Genomic DNA, 16,773 nt, shown 5'->3' with positions numbered 1-16,773 from the left:
GACTTAATGCAATGACATGACTGGTCTTGTAAGGACAAGCTGGAGACTCAGTATTGGTGCCCATGACAGAAAAGGGGTGTTCAGGGAAGGGCACCTGGGTTCTCTGGAAAGCTGTAGAGATGGACACTTTTCTTCTTTATTTCCATGGATTACTTCTTGTGTCTTCATTTGTGAACTAACTTGTTTATGCCCTGCCCACTGCTCAATTATAGTGTTTGTTCTTTTTGCTATTCTTAGTAATAGTTCTTCCCATGTTGAGAGTATTACTTTTCTACCCTGCATTTTTGTATGCCTATTGACTTTGTGTCTATCCTTTACTTGCATAGACTTTTATAGTAAACTGTCAATCTTGTAGCATATTCCGGAAAATTAGAAAACCACAAAAGTGATTTATCAATCTTTTCATCTAATAATTTTATGACTTGAGTACTTTTTAAAAGTATTTTATTTCTCATTTTTATTTTATGTGCATTTTATGAGTGTGTCATCTGCAGGTATGTAAGTGCACCAATGTTGTGCAATGCCTGTGGAGTTCAGAAGAGGGCGTCAGATCCCCTGGACCCAAAGTTACAGATGGTAGTTAGCCACCATGTGGGCACTGGGAATCCAACCCAGGTCCTCTGCAAGAACAGCCAGTACTTTTAACCGCTGAGCTATCTCTCCAGACCTGAGACTTGAGTTCTTTAATTCTTTATTTCTTGTGGAATTTATTTTGCTATATGGCATGAATTCTGAAGCTAATCCATTCCCTAAAGAGTTATTTTGGTTTTTGTTTTCACAGACTAAAAAATATTTTCTTATCTCAGTTTGTGTGTGTTAGGCTGTTCTTGCAGTGCTGGTCATTGTTTTGTTTGTCCACTCTAAGACCCTGCACACGGTTACAAATGCTATTTATGATACAGTTTAGTATCTTTGAGGATGAGAATACTAAATTCACTACCTTTAAAAAAAAGCTGGGAGTGGTGGTGCATGCCTTTAATCCCAGCACTCGGGAGGCAGAGGCAGGCAGATCTCTGTGAGTTCAAGGCCAATCTGGTCTACATAGTGAGTTCCAGGACAGCTGGGGCTACAGGGAGACCCTGTCTCAAAAAGACCGAAAAAAAAAGATACATTGTCCATAATAATCTATTTTCCCGTTAAAATGAGGTATCATCTCACCAAATTTAAAAAATGTCCCTGGGCTTTTGATGAGCATTGCATTAGGCTGATAAATTAACTTTTCAATAACTTTTCAAGAGGTTAATATTATAAATTAACCTTTCAGTAGTTAGGTCTTTCCACTCGAGACTACATTATGTCTCTCAATTATTTTGATTTTTAAAAATACCTCTGCAAAAGTTATTTTCGTAGATTGCTTGTTCCTTCCTTCTTTCCTCCCACCTTTTCTCACTTTTCTCTCTCCCTCTCTTTCTTTACCTCCCTCCCTCCTTCTCTTTTATCTCCCTCCCTCTCTCTCTCTCTCTCTCTCTCTCTCTCTCTCTCTCTCTCTCTCCTTTCTTCTCTTTGTTTCAGGACACTGAGGATGAAATCTAGGACTTCATGCCTGCTAGGCAAGCCTTAGACCACTGAGATATACCACTGAAGCCTGCCTATATATTTCTAACTAATTTATTTCTATATATAATATACAATTTGTAGTTGCCATTGAAAGGACTTTATCCTTTGGCTTTTTTCCTGTGGCCAGCATATACCAACGTTATTGATTTTTAAAATATTTATTTTTTTATGTGCATGAGTGTTTTGCCTACATGTAAGTGTACCTATGTCATCCAATGTTATGAAGACCAGAAGAGCTGTGTCAGATCTCCTGGAACTGGAGTTACAGGCAGTTGTTAGCTGCCATGTGGATGTTGGGAATTGAACCTGGGTCCTCTGCAAGAACAGCCAGTGCCCTTAACTGCTGAGCCTTCTCTTCAGCCCCATTATTGACTTGTGTATATTATTTGCATTCGGTTACTTTGCTGTAGTTTCTTATTAGCTCTAATAGCTTTATAATGGACTCTCCTGGGCTTTCTAGGTATATTAACATAGCATCTGCCAGTGTCTCTCTGCTTCCTCCTGTTTCATTTCTCTTTCTGGTGTCACATGGTTAGTGTTCTTCCAGTAAGACATGAAATTTGAGGGAGGATGGTGACATCACCGTCCCATTCCTGATCCTTATCAAATGTCAGGGACTGTTTAAAAACAAAAGGAAATATTCTTTTCCTCATTCAAAATACTTATTTTAACCTGAGTTACATGTCTAATTTCATTACATGCCTCTTTAGCATTTACTCAGAAGCCCTTAACTTTTCCCTCTTTAATGGGATACTTTGTATTAAGAGATTTCTTAATATTAAGTCATTTTAGAGATTAAGTGTCCTTTGTCAGTTAATCCCTAAAGGGGCTTTAAAAAATTAGTGTTGAGTCAACTTATCAGCACCGCCATAAAAAAGCAGCCTGCTTTGTGAAATCCCACCACTGAGTCGTGGTAGCTGGGGTCCCGTTCTTTAATTTATCTCTGCTCTACTTCTGCCCCTGTAAAATGGAGACATTAATAGTGTCTACCATGACTGGCTATTGTGCATATTAAGTCAATATAGACAAAATTCTAGCACTAAGTGAATACAAACGGCCTACTAGATTGAGAACTGTGTGCCTGCCTATGACTCAGCTTGCAGGGTCACCAGAATTAAAGATTTAAACACACATGCCCCCTGATCTCATGTGTATACTTCCCTCAAACACTCACCTGAAAGCCGGAAGTTGGCTTTTATGTTAAGTGCTGACAAAGAGCTGTGATGGCATGAGCTTAGGCATGCAAAGGTCCTGTGGCTATGTAGTGAGAGAGTGTGGCAGGTATGCAGAGCTGACGAAGGCAGGGCTTTTGCCGGAAAGCTAGATGTGAAGGCAGATTAAATCTCTAAGGGTCAAACCGTGCAAAGACCCTTGCGGACCTTACTTTTCTTGTTGAAGAGGAATGAGGAACCGCCAAGTGTTTGCTGCAGTGGTGATGGAGATGACCTAATCTGATCTCTGTCTTGAAAACATGCCTCCATATACAATATGGAGAGCTCAATAAGGACCAGAGTAAATGTGGATGGATACTTTTGGAGTCCAGGGAAAAGCTTGGTGTGGGGAGACGGGAATGGCACAGAAACAGAGACACCGGCCATGGGGTGGTGAAGGAGAGGAAAATGTCACTTCCAGTGGATTTTATTTAGACCAAGTGATGGGAAAGCCACTCTATTCCCAAAGTGAAGGAGCAGCAGGAGAGGACAGAGTGGGTGTGCATCCCAAAGCAGTTGTTGGTCCTGGAGCCCAGTTGGCATCTGGCCTGAACTGTGTGATGGTTTGCCATTAGTTCACAAGTAAGGTGTGCTACAGAAGGAGGAGGGGCTCCACCACAGAGCCAGCAGAAGGGGCTGTGAACAAGAAGAGAAATGGACTGGAGGTGGGGGAGCAGTCAGGGAAGAGAAGGAGGTTGCAGTGGTGTGAAGGGGGCCCTGTAGAGTGGCTGTGGCGGGTGAGGTCCTCCCCTAGTGGCAGCAGCACTGGGAAGCCAGGGAGAAATACTTCCTGTCCCACTCCTCCCATCGCTCCCACCCCTCCTACTGGCTGTTCCACCCTAAGCTCCATTTGAGCCAGATATACAGTTGACAAGCACAGAGTGAAGTCTGAGCTGTTCCAGCCAGGTGGCATGAGGAACAGCAGAGATAAGGGAGACCTGGACTGGAGAGTTCGTGGGAAGAAGGATGAGACAGATTGTGATTTTCATCAGTCTGGCTGTGGAGAGGAGGAGAGACATGGCGGGCTGGAGGGGACAGAGGAGTGGTGTGAGGTTGTTTTCTGAATGGCAGAGACTAGAGCACATTTGAAATGGGAAGTTTCCAATGGAGAGATGACAGAACACATGCCAGAATTTGACCTTGTAGAGCTAGGAAGTATGTGGCCCTCATGGTCCCATTTAGATGGAGGAGGAAGAATGACAGCATGGGGCACTCACTGATGCCTTGTGTTTCCTAGGGAGGATGGGAGGTGAGGACATTACCTGGGAGCCAGGAAACTGTGGGGCAATGGAAGAAGCTTGAGGTGGTCCCTGGCTTGTTTGTAAGGTCTTGGATGCCACCTGCTTGTGTTGTGTCCTTACTGTAAATGCTGAACATCAGTTTTCCATCTTACAAAGTTGTCCTGAGGCTTGGATAAAACTGTACACTGTTTACCACAGGCCAGGTGAGTTACCTATCTTCCCTCCCTAGGTACCAAGCCCACAGGAAGCATTTGGGAAAATAAGCTTGTGATTCTTGGACACAGTGCTCCTGTCTCTTGGAGGCTTCTGGGAGTTCTTCTGGTGACACTAAATGACTTCCTTTCTCTCTTCTAGGCCAGAACTGTACGTTCCAACTGCAAGGTCCCAATGGGACAGTGGAGAGCCCAGGGTTCCCTTATGGTTATCCCAATTATGCCAACTGCACGTGGACCATCACCGCGGAGGACCAGCACAGGATCCAGCTCGTGTTCCAGTCCTTTGCCCTGGAGGAGGACTTTGATGTCCTGTCGGTGTTTGATGGCCCGCCTCAACCAGAGAACCTTCGAACAAGGTATCATTCTCTCCACTTCCCTTACAAAGAGGACGACCTTGATGTTAACCTGTGCATCAACTTCTGTTTATTAAGTTTTTATTAGCATATACTATTGTATAATAATGGCTTTTGTTATATTTTCATTCATGTATGTAATGTATTTTGATCATGATCACCCCAATTTCCCTCTCATGTTCTTCTCCCTCTCCCACTGGTGGCCTACTTTCATGGTGTGTGTGTGTGTGTGTGTGTGTGTACCAAAGAGTTAAATTAAGGTTACTTACTAGAACTTGGATGAGGGATTGTTTACAGAAGCAGGGGCTACTTAGCAATACCTACACCACTGAAGAAAATGTCTCTTTGTCTTCTCCAGCAATAATTAACTGCATATGGTTCCCCAAGAAGGTGCAGGGCCCTGTGAGCCTCTCCTTTCTCTCCATGGCAAAATGCTGGTCTGCCCATTCTCAGGCAGGGCATTGGTTTCTGTTTTATAGGGCCTTCCCTTAACTCCTCTGCCATTTTGTTTTGATACAGGGTCTTGCTATTGTAGCCCAGCACCTCAAACTTGTAATCCACCTGTCTCAGTCTGCAGACTGCTGGCATTACAGATGGGCGCCATCCTGCCCAACTTCTCTGCTTTCTTTAGGAGTCCCAATTCCTTACTCCTACTTTGAAGAAACCATGAGACAGGACTGAATCAGACATTTGGGAAAACTGGATAGAAAACAGAAAACGGTTATAGAGAATTTCCAGTCTTTCAATTGAAACTGATTTCGCAAACAAATGCATATGTCCATTTGTCTGTTGGGTATGTTTTTCACACACACAGAAATCCTTGTGTCCTGGCTCCAACATGTTGGGACTGAAGGCTGTATAAATAATGGGTGTTGCTATGTCTTGCATCAGGGGTCTGGAACTGTGGTTACCTTTTTGGAATTGGCCTTGTACTTGAATACCGTGATTGTGGGTATAGAGTTGAGACTTTGGGGCAGCTATCATCCTGTCAATCTCCACAGTTGATGGAAGGGAAAACCACAGAGAGGCTGAGATGGCTGTCTTGTGCTTAAGGCAGAGAGTTCACAAATGAGAAGATGGAGTGGGAGGACATCATCCTCTGCTAAAAGGTCAGATTTCTGGGAGAATTCCCCAGCAAGATAGCTCACTAGGTTTCATTGACCTGGAGGCTCGCCAGGCTCAGTCACCTAGGCTTCCTGTCTTCTCAGAGAGCCAAAGGGCTAACGGCTTACCTTTCAAGCTCTGGAGTCTGAGGTGCTAACTGCATCTAAGGATATGGTGCCTTAATGGGCACTCCTGCCTGGGTTTACCTTCCAAGCAAGTTTGAAGATATTTCTGGAATAGGTCATACCCCATGGAGCAGTACAGCCCCCTCCCCCCCAGCCCTCTTCTTCCCTCTTGCTGTCTCATGGGGTAAGTCTCGGAGGACTGCAGCAGTGGTGAGACAGTTTCTCCTGAGAAAACCAGGACTCAGCCATCTTCCTGGGACATTCTGTAGGGTGGGGCACACCGAAAGTTTCTAATACAGACTTGTTAAAGGACTACAGTTTTCTTCTTTCATTCATTCCATAAATGTTCCTTGACTACCTGTTATTTATTGTTGCTGACTTGAGTGAGGGGAGTGTAACAGTGAGCCAAGCCAAAAAGCCACTGTTCTTCAAGGCGTGCACATGCAAAGCAGTACAACTCTAACTGGTGGACAGGTTTTGTAGGATGCCCAGGGAGAACCTCTCAAAGGGAAGATCCTTCAGCAACAGCTATCCCGTGTGGACATCTGAGGGAAGCTTCCAGGCCATGGCCACAGGAGACATAAAGGCCTTTGAGAAGATGGTTTTGTCATGCACAGCCCACCTTGGCCAGTCAGCCCTACTGGTCATACTGGTCATATGCCCATACTGGTCATAGTGGGCTGTCAGTAGGACCTGTGTGGCTCCTCCTCACTTTGAAATCCTCATGATGCTCATTATTTTAGAAGAAAACAAGGTCAGCAGTGTAAGCCAGGAGGGAGGGCTGGAAGGATCCACTACCTCTGAGCTCCCTTAGCTACATAGCACTCACATGTTGGGGGAGGACAAGAGGAGAAATGAGCCCAGATGACATGGGGGTGTGCCATCCTCGGACTAGAATGGTGCTTCCTGTGCTGGTGACTCTCCGTGTCTGTGAACTTTCTTTCTGTTGCATCTTATTCATCCCCTTGGTTTTATTTTTATTCATTAATCACTTTTTGTCTGTCTTGAGGAAATCACTTGTCAAGTGTAGGGACCTAGCACAGTGGTTCATGCCTGCCCTTTCCCCTTCTCCATGGGCTCCTATATTTTACCTTCCTTTCCATTCCCTTGGTCTTGTCAGAACTTTGCCTGTTTTATTGGTCTTTTAAAAGTTCTAGGGCCGGGGCTATCAATTTTATTCTTTCTCCATTATCTGAGGTATTGATTTCTTCTTTTATCTTTATTCATTCTTTTCTCCCACTTACCTTAGGCTGACGTTGCCCTTTGCGGGTTTCATGAATTGAATTAGTCCCATTATTTCTTGTTTGATAATAAAAGCATTAAAAGGCATTTTCCCCTAAGTGCAACTTTGACCATATCCCGTAAATTTTGATGGGTAGTTGTTATTTCAGAAAGACTTTCTAATTGTAGTTTTGTTCTTTCTTTGACTCTAGGGGCTTTTCCTCAAAATTTCAGCTATTATTTGTTTATACTTTAGAAAAATTACAAGCTAGCTTTATTGTGTTATGATTGGATTACGTTTTCCTTCTGTGGAGAATGTTGACTTTTTCTCTTTTGTATAAGACCATTTTTTATGAATGTTCAATGAATATTGGAAAATATCAGATATTCTGTGTTGAAGGATGAAAATTCATGTTATTAATCTTGTGAGTTTTTTCTAATTTCTTATTTATTGCTTAATTGATATTTGTTAAGGTAAGCAATGGAATGGTCTCAGGTTTGCATTTAGTTTTTTGTCAATCTCTCCTGCCATTTTATTTTTTAACTCTATGTATTTGGATGCTATATCTTTGGCATGTGTATGTTTTTATCTGTTTATTTGTTATATTTTTATGTGTGTATGGTGTATGAGTGGCTGTGTGTGCTTCTGCACACAGGAAGCCCAGAGGAGGACGTTGATGTCCTATTCCATCATTCTCTGACTTACTCCTTTGTGACAGGGTCTCTCACTGAATTTGGAGGTTGGCTGATATCCAAAAAGCCCAGCGATCCTCCTGTTTCCACTCCAGAGAGCATTGGGGTTACAAGCATGTGTGTGGCCAACCCATCTCTTTACATGGGTGCTGGGGATTCAAACTCGGAGCCTCGTGTTCAGGCAGCAAGCACTCTTACCCACTGAGTCATCTCTCCAGCCCAATAAATATTTTTAAGATTTATTTTTATTATTTTAAATTGTGTGTGTGTGTGTGTGTGTGTGTGTGTGTGTGTGTGTGTGTGTGTCTGTGCCCGCACGTATATGCACATGAGCTCAGGTGCCTGCAGAAACCAGAGGCATCAGATCTCACTGGAGCTGGGGCTACAGGCAGTTGTGAGTCACCTGATATACATGCTGGGAACCAAACTTGGGTCCTCTGCAAGAGTAGTATGTGTTCTTAACTACCGAGTCATCTCTCCAGCCTCCAATAAGTAATTTTATACATTAGGTCTTCACAGTGAATTTTATATTTTTCCAATATAAAAATTATCTTCCTAGAGCCAGGCGTGGTGGCACACACCTATAATCCCAGCACTCCAGAAGCAGAGGCAGGTGGATCTTTGTGAGTTCAAGGCCAGCCTGGTCTACATAGTGAGTTCCAGGATAGCTGGGGCTACAGGGAGACCCTGTCTCAAAAAGACCAAAAAAAAAAAAATCTTTCTAGCTGGGCATGGTGGTACATGTCTTTAATCCCAGCACTGGAGGCAAAGGCAGGCAGACCTCTGTGAATTTGAGGCCAGCCTGGTCTACATAGTGAGTTCTAGAGCAACTGGACCTACAAGTTTTTTGTCTCAAAAAACAAACAAACAAAAAAATTTTCTTTCTTCCTCAATGATTTATTTTGCCTTAAATCCTAATTAGATACTCTTATTGCCCACAGCCCCCTCTGGATTTCTGTTTATTGGGTCTCTCTTGGCCAATTCTCTGTCATTGTTTTAAGAATAGCTCTTCATCCAACATACTGCTGAATTTTTGAAACAGTTCCTAACAGAATCTTTATTTTTTTAAAAAAAATATTTATTATTTTTTATTTTATGTGTAAGAGTGTGTTGCCTGCCTGTATGTGAGTGCACCCGTGTCGTGAAATGCCGCAGAGGTCAGAAGAGGGCTTCGGATTCCCCTGGAACTGGAGTTAAGGATGGTTCATAGCCGCCATGTGGGTGCTGGGAATCGAACCCAGGTCCTTTGCGAGAGCAGTCAGCTCTTAACTGCTGCGCCATCTCTCCAGCCCCAGAATCTTTTCTCTTCAGCCAGTTTTTGTCCGCTCACCTTCTGGGGGGAGACGGCTGATAAGTTTGCTCTTCAGTGATATTTAATGCTTTCTATCTTTAAGCTTTGTCATTCTTACTTCCTGTTCCCCATCTTCAAGTGCAAGTTTGCTTTGCTTTTTCCATGGCTTTTACTCTGCTCATGGTCAAAGTAACTCCTTTAAGCATATTTGAAACTGCATCTCTGTCAACATCCTGCTAACCTTTCTCTCTTAATGGAGTCTGACTGGCTCGGCGGGCATCATGTAAGAATTCCTCAGAGCTGTATAGCATGGAGATCACAGTCCCTTTTTCTTTGTTTCTGAAGTTGATGTAAATAACCCACCTCTCTGTACAACCTTAGATCACGTCTGTGAGTGTTAAGATCAAGTGGACGGAGAGTGGAACTCTTGTCTTTGCTCTCCTTCTTGAACTGGGCAGTGTCGTTACAGATTTCCTTCCCTTCCTTCCTTCCTTCTTTCCTTCCTTCCTTCCTTCCTTGCTTCCTTCCTTCCTTCCTTCCTTCCTTCCTTCCTTCCTTCCTTCCTTCCTTCCTTCCTTCCTTCCTTCCTCCCTCCCTCCCTCCCTCCCTTCCTTTCTTCTTTTGATGTCATTGTGAACAGCATTTTATTTTGCTAACATATAGAAACGTAGTTGACTTTAGCCTATTGATCTTGTGTCCTGTAACCTTGCTGAATTCATTATTAATGCAGACAGTTTTGTTTACACTGGTGAATAAGGGCAGTCTGAGCTCTACCTTTCTAGTCTGGATACCCTTTCCTTCTTTTCTGTATGGGAGTACTGGCCAGGAACTTTAGTATAATACTCAGTTGAGGTGGTGAGAATGGTATACTTGTCTTGGTCCTGATGGTAGGGGAATACATTTAGTTTTTCATCATGAAGCAGGTTAGCTGTAGTGTATTGTAGGATACCCTTCTAATAAGGATTTTTCAGCAGAAGACTGGCATGATCTGAGTGCAGGATAAAAATACACGGGGAGAGAGGGGTGAGACAGGTGAGCGCAAGGCCAGGCCCAGAGCTGTGGTAGCCTGGACCTGAACCATGAAGAGAGGAGGTGGGGTGGATTTGTATGTTGTGGGAAATAGTTGTCCCAAGGGTCACCAGTGGCTTTCTGGGAACAACTAAGAGAGAGGAAGGAGAAGAGGATGACTCTGCAGTGTCTAGCTCAGAGACTGGAAGCAGATAACGTGAACCTGTAGTGAACTCTATCTAGGCTGCAGGAAAATGTGTTGTGCTGGCTGGGCAGGATGCTTGTTGTGTTGATCTTTGTCTTCATTCATCTAGCAGCACAGGTGGGTCACCTCTTGTAGTGTTAGCCTGGGAGACAGTAGGGTACAGTGGGGACAGCCCTCACTTTACATCTAGTGAGACTTTATTGTGTGCACACATACCTATATACACGCATATACAGCACATATATTGTAGTGTATTGTAGTGCTGGGGATTGAACCCAGGGCTTCACACATACTAAGTAAGCACTCTACCTCAGCCTCTGTGGTTCAGCCCTAATCTCTGTTTATTAATGTTATGTCTTCACGCAAGATTTGACTCCCCTGGGTCTTATCTGTGAAGTGAAGGTCACACCGTCTCACCTTTTAGGCTTGTTATAAGTGAGCCTTCTGTTGCAGATCCCCATGTGATCTATAAGCCTCGTTTGCATCCTCTCCTGCCTGTCTCTGCATAGGACCTAAGAACACAGCCCTTTCTGGAGGCCTTTGGGTCTGTACTCTCCCATCAGGCTTTTCCACCAGAGAATTGCAGGCACAAGAGAAGGACACCAAGGCAGGCATTGTGCTCGGTCGGGGACTTGTACATTGTGTATGTAATTTAGGCATATGATGTATATAATGCAATGAAGTGAGTTTATGCATGTAACGTGTATGTAACATGTACATATGCAATGAATCATGCCTGTGTGTTAGATGTGTGCAGTGTATCACACAAAAATCTAGTGTGTACGTGTGTGATATGTATATGATGTGTGCAGTGTGTCATGTGTGGTGTGTGCATGCAATGTGTGCACAGTGTGTCATGTATATGTGTGTGGTGCGGGTATAGAGTGTGTGCACAGTGCGTGCACAGTGTGTCATGTTTATGCATGTGTGGTGTGTCATGTGCATGAGTGTGATGTGTGCGTGCAGTGTGTGTGCAGCTTGTCATATGTATGTGTATGTGGTATCATGTGTATATGTATGATGTGTGTACACAGTGTGTGCAGTGTGTATGCATGATATGTTTATGCAGTGTGTATGCAATGTGTCATGTATGCCTGTGATGTGTATATGTAGTGTGTCATGTATATGTGATATGTGTACAGTGTGCATTCAGTGTGTCATGTATATGTCTGGTGTATGTGTATCAATGTGTCGTGTGTATGTGTGTGATATGGATGTAATGTTCGATGTGTCATGTGTATGTGAGTGATATGTATGTATGTAACATGTCAATACATTCCCATGATGCCTCTCTCTCCCTTCCTCTCCCACACAGACAGTGGGGTGGGACTACCAAGAGGCCTACAGCAGGTTGCTCTCTCCTTGTATCCCCTGGGGCTCGGTCCGTTAATTGTCTACATGTTAACAGGCCCGTGCTTTGCAGTGACTGCTGTCGCTGCATTTGCGATGCACCTGTCTTCTCCTCCCTCCAACACCCTGATTTTCTTTGCCTTGTTTATTGGTGCCTAAGTATTATCTCCCATCCCTTCAGAAACCCACCTTTCTGCAGACTCACTCCTGGGCTGGGTTGTGAGCTGTGAGCTTCCTCCCACTAGATTCTAAGCACCTTGAGGCCAAGCTGAGCCTCTTACCAGGTTTCTGCTCTGGCAGAGCCATGCAGTGAATGTACACTGGCCCTGCAAGTGGATAACATGCGGGTGGATGACATGCCATATGTGAGCTCCATCTTCTCCCTAGCTCTGAAGCATTGGCAGGCTGCTTCCACACTGTAGAAGTATCTTCATCTGTAAAATGGGCAACCTACCATGATCATTCTATCATGGTTGACTGGTGAGGATTAAATTAAACCATATACTTAAGCACTCTTAATTGTGCTAGATATAAATCAAAAGAATATTTACGTATTTTCAGAAAAAAATAGAAATCACAAGCCTGAATTTGTTAAGTCATGAGATACAGTAGTGGCCTTGACTCGTGGCTGCCCATAAGACATTTGGCAATGCTCAGAAACACTTTTGTGGGGAGCAGTACTAGGGGCTGAATTTAGGGCCTCGGATATGCTAGGCTCTATCACTATGCTCCAGCCCTGGCCCTTGGAGACATTTGTGACTGCATGTCTGCAGGGTACTAATGGCATCTGGTAGGCTGAGGAGGCAGAAGATCTTACTAAACTCCTCACAACGTGCAGGACGGCTGTCCGTAACACAGCTTTCTGACTCCAAAAACTGTAGGGCTGGGGCTGAGAAACTCTGGGTGGGGCCAGCTGATCAGAAGATTCAAGGCCATTGGCTTCAGACTTACCTGAGTTCAGTCCTTTTTCTATGTCTATGACCTTGGGCAAATACGTCAACCCACCTCAGTTTCCTCTTCTGCAAAAGGGAGCTTTTTCAGAGATGCTGTGCTCTGGCAGCCGCGCCTGCCATCGCTGACGGATAGGTGCCAATAGGCACCGGCACGCAGCTTGTGCTCTATGCAGACACCATTCATCTCCCCACGCCTCCCTCTCTCCACCAGGAGTTCATAGCATCTCCTTGAAAGCATCTCACATTTCATCTAGTGCTATTCACAAGCAGCCACATCCTGGGGTGCCAGAAGGCAGCGTCTGGCTGCTTGGAATTAAATTTACAATAGAAGCTGATCAGATTCTTCTCATAATGGATCAGGGTGGGAAAGGGGGGTAGGGAATCATCCTGAAGGCTGGGGAGCCTGTAGGAGTTTGGGAATTAGCACGAAAAGAACAAAGTGCCTTTCACATAATGCAGTGTCAGCCCTGCCTGGATGAATTACTGACACAGTCCCCACATCTCTGCTTTTGCACAATTAGATGGCCTTTCAGAGCTGGCAAACATCCTATTGCACTGCAGTTTAATGTGGAATGAAGTTTGCTAATGGAGCACGAGCCAACATAATCTATGGAGGCGCTGCTAATAAACTGCGTTTCTGTAAGTTGGAGGGTTTATAGGGCGCTAGTGATCGACTGCCCCAGTTAAGCACAGCTAAACATCCCTTAATTTAGACATTTGGGCACCCGTTATGGGAAGTGCTACGTCTCTTCTCTCAGTTACTGGCAGTAGACATTCTGTCATTGGCCTAAGGTGGAACAGAGTTGCAGTCATTTGGAGCCGGTTGCAGATTTCACTCAACTGGCGTTAGACACCTGTTTGGAAGTTGAAATGATCCACAAATTTGCCAGATTTACTGTCTCCTTATGAATATGGATTGCAGCTGAGGCCCACATAGGACCTGCCTGATGGATTCTGTAAAGAGCGTGCTTCACACATCAATAGGGCTGTCCTTGGCAGGTCCTCTCCCTAGAGTCCTTTGGGAATGCGCTTCTGTGGACAGGAGGTGAGGGAGAAATCTTGCGGTAGGACTGAGACAGAGGATGCTGGAAAAGGGCAAAACATTGTGATGACACAGAGCACCTGTTGTGTGCCTGCCACTGTGCTAGACACATTTGTTGATTCGTTCATTGTCATGACTTGACATTTATTGGATGCCTACTAGGAGTGCCAGGTGTTGAAGATACAACAGTTAACAAGACAGCTTCTGCCTTCAAGGAACTTCCAGGATCTTGAGGGAGCCAGGTGACTAATCGGGCAGACTGTTGAGATGCCAAGAACTGTGCTACGAAGCTGCCCTGATTTTGTTGGAGCACTGTGTAGATGCTCGTCTGGGGGCCTGGGATGCCTTCCCTCCAACGTCCCCTGTGCTTGGCTAACCCTTTCACTCCCTTCACAACTCCACTCATTTGTCACATGCTCAGCAAGGGAATCTATGGTAGTTTTCTTGTTGCTAGGGCAGAATGCCTCACCTAAGCAACCTAAAACGGGGAATTATTTATTTTGGCTCAGAGTTTCAAAGGTGTCAGTCCACCCTGGAAGGGAGAATCTGACAGAGCAGAGCTGGTCCCACCATGGCGGAAGCCAAGGAAGGGGAACAGGGAAGGGGACCGGGCAAGGTAAAACTCTAGAGGACACACCCCCAGTGACCTACCACCTTCAGCCAGGCCCCACTTCTGCTTTCCCTACCTCCTGCTAATACCACCATTCTATGACTATCAAGTGATTCTTCCATTCATTAGGTGAGAGCCCTCAAGATCCAGTCACTTCCCTGAAGGTCTTTAGCTTATGGGCACACCCCTAATACATGAGATTATGGGAACAATTCATATTTAAATCATAACGGATTCCTTCCAGGATACCTCTTCTCAGCCTGGTCTCACCTGAGCTACTAACTCAGGTGATCATATATCCAACTCTCAAGGTCTTATATGTACCTGGTATTTGTACATCCCACAGGACTGTAAGCTGAGTCTGGGAACTCTTTCTCTGTCCCCAGTTTGTAGCTCCAGGGCCTACCACAGTGCTTGACCCATGGTAGGTGCTTAACAGATGTCTACAGAGTGAATGAATGAACACTGTCTGAAGGAAGGGATTACAATAGGGCATGGAGTGGGGAGTGGGAGGTATTTCAAACCGTGATAATGGGTTCAGACCAAAGCCAGAGGTCTGAGGTGCAGAACGACTGACTGACGGATAGTGGGTTGACTCATTGTTGCTGGAGTGCCATGTATGGCGAACTGGAGAGGGACCAGATCTTCAGGGCTTTGTGTGCTTTATGGGGAGCGTCACACATGTTCTCAGTGAAGTGGGACACATGGAAGGGTTTTAAACTGACATTGCCCTTGTCATCTGCTGTTCAGCAACACAGAGTGAAGAGTTGTGTTCACTCTTTGTTGTGAAGGTTAAATAAGAATTCCAGACCCCTACACTGCCAAGAAGCCAAAAGAGAAGCAAACTGTGCGTCTCTAGAGCCCCAAACCAGCCTCTCCCCGCAGGGACATGTTCTGTTGGATCTATGACACGTGTGTGTTACATTCGCACTTTAAAAATCCTCACTCTTGAGCTGGGCTTGGTGGCACATGCCTGTAGTCCCAGCACTTGGGAGGCAGAGGCAGGCGGAACTCCGTGAGTTCAAGGCCAGCCTGGTCTACATAGTGAGTCCCAGGACAGCTGGGGCTACAAGGAGATGCTGCTTCAAAAAGAACCCCCCCCAAAAAAAAAATCCTTGCTCTTATTTTTAAGCAGTTTCCTTCAAAGGGTAAAAATAAATACTCTTTGCTTCAGAAAAGTCAAGCAGTGTTTAGAGAACACAGAGCCTTGGTGCCCGAGTCCCCAGCCCTTGTCCCAGCCCGCTCCTTGGAGGCAGCTGCTGCTAACAGTTTGGTGGGTGTCCAATTTCTTCTTAAATAAAGATTCATTAAACTGCCCATGAGGCTTATTGGGACATCCATCAACCCTTTAAAAATTGTTCTGATGAATTAAGTGTAAACTAATTAGAAACATGGATTCAATTACCCTCGAAACACACAAGGGTTTAATAATTAATAGGAAGAGGGCTTGAGGCCAAAGATATCATGGATTTTCTCAAACCCCCAGCATCAGAAAAGTAAATATGTTTGATTCACCCTAAATGCTAAAAAATTCGTACGCAAGGCAAACCTGTTTGTGGGAGCTGTACCTTTCACCAGGAGGGTTATCTGTGAATAAGGGAGAGGCCTTGTGGGAACTGAGAAGACAGGGCCTCTAGGGTCTGTCTGCCCAGAGCTTCAGGGGACAGGGTAAGGGGGTGGTGGGGGTCACTGAAGTCAGTTCCCAAGTAAGGTTTAGAAGGGAACAGATGTCTGCTGAGGTCCTTGAGAAATAACTAATCCCTGTGGGCCCAGAGCATCTAGGGAGGCAAGACTGGGTCATGAAGACAATGCAGGTTTTGGAGGGAGAATCTCTTCATGTGTCCCTTGACCTGTGACTCTGACCATTTAGATGGACTTAGAAGGGGGTCAGAAGAGATATTTATGTAGCACACTAGGGGCCTTATGAACTCCAGTTTAGTTAATCTTTCCAGAAATGGTAATTCTTACCTCTGTTTTTGTCACCGAGGCACCCTTCTTTCAGATCTCAGAATTGCGCGACACTTCTTTCACACAGGCATTTGAAAGAGGAGGAAGTGGGGTCTGCCAGGACTGAGGTTCTGGCAGACAGTGGCAGTGACCCCGGGGTGCCCTGTGCTCCTTCACCTACTGCCAAAGGGTGGGTCTGGGTGGATGTGATGGGGGTGGGGCTGGGTGGATGTGATGGGGGTGGGGCTGGCAGCAGGTGACATACAGAGCCAGGTGGGAAGCAGGGTCGGGGTCCTGAGCAATCCCTAGTCACAGCATGGCCTGAGGTTCAAAATCAAAGTCAATTTTTGTGACAGTCTCACCTTGCTCATCAGCTGTTTAGTGGCAGCCAAAATTTAAGGCACTGGGGAGCCAAAAGTTCAGACCAAAAGGTCTGCCCTCAACTCTCACACATTTGGCATAGCTCCAGAGTGCAGTTGGCCACTCCCACATGCTCACTTGTCTTCTTGCTTTTAAAAATATTTTACTTATTACTGTTATTTTATGTGTATGAGAGTATTGCCTGCATGTATGTAAGTGCATCTGTGTTGTGCAATGCCTCTGGAGGTTAGAAGAGGGTGTTGGGTCCCCTGGAACTGGAGCTACGG

The 16,773-nt window shown here is 45.1% G+C and overlaps 1 protein-coding gene across 1 annotated transcript in view; it reads left to right on the top strand.

Moving 5' to 3' along the window:
• The window catches only part of Csmd2 (CUB and Sushi multiple domains 2), a 633,859-nt gene that overhangs the window by 75,251 nt on the left and 541,835 nt on the right, over nt 1-16,773 (top strand). The window contains exon 2 of the mRNA XM_029561678.1: nt 4,364-4,580. Coding sequence (XP_029417538.1) covers nt 4,364-4,580 — 217 coding nt within the window. The remainder of the gene's footprint in view (nt 1-4,363; nt 4,581-16,773) is intronic.

Source organism: Nannospalax galili, unplaced genomic scaffold, assembly GCF_000622305.1.
Source record: "Nannospalax galili isolate Female #2095 unplaced genomic scaffold, S.galili_v1.0 scaffold473, whole genome shotgun sequence".
NCBI classification, from domain to species: domain Eukaryota; kingdom Metazoa; phylum Chordata; class Mammalia; order Rodentia; family Spalacidae; genus Nannospalax; species Nannospalax galili.
The sequence above is the reverse complement of the archived record's forward strand: the minus strand, read 5'-3'. Positions and strand labels throughout refer to the sequence as shown.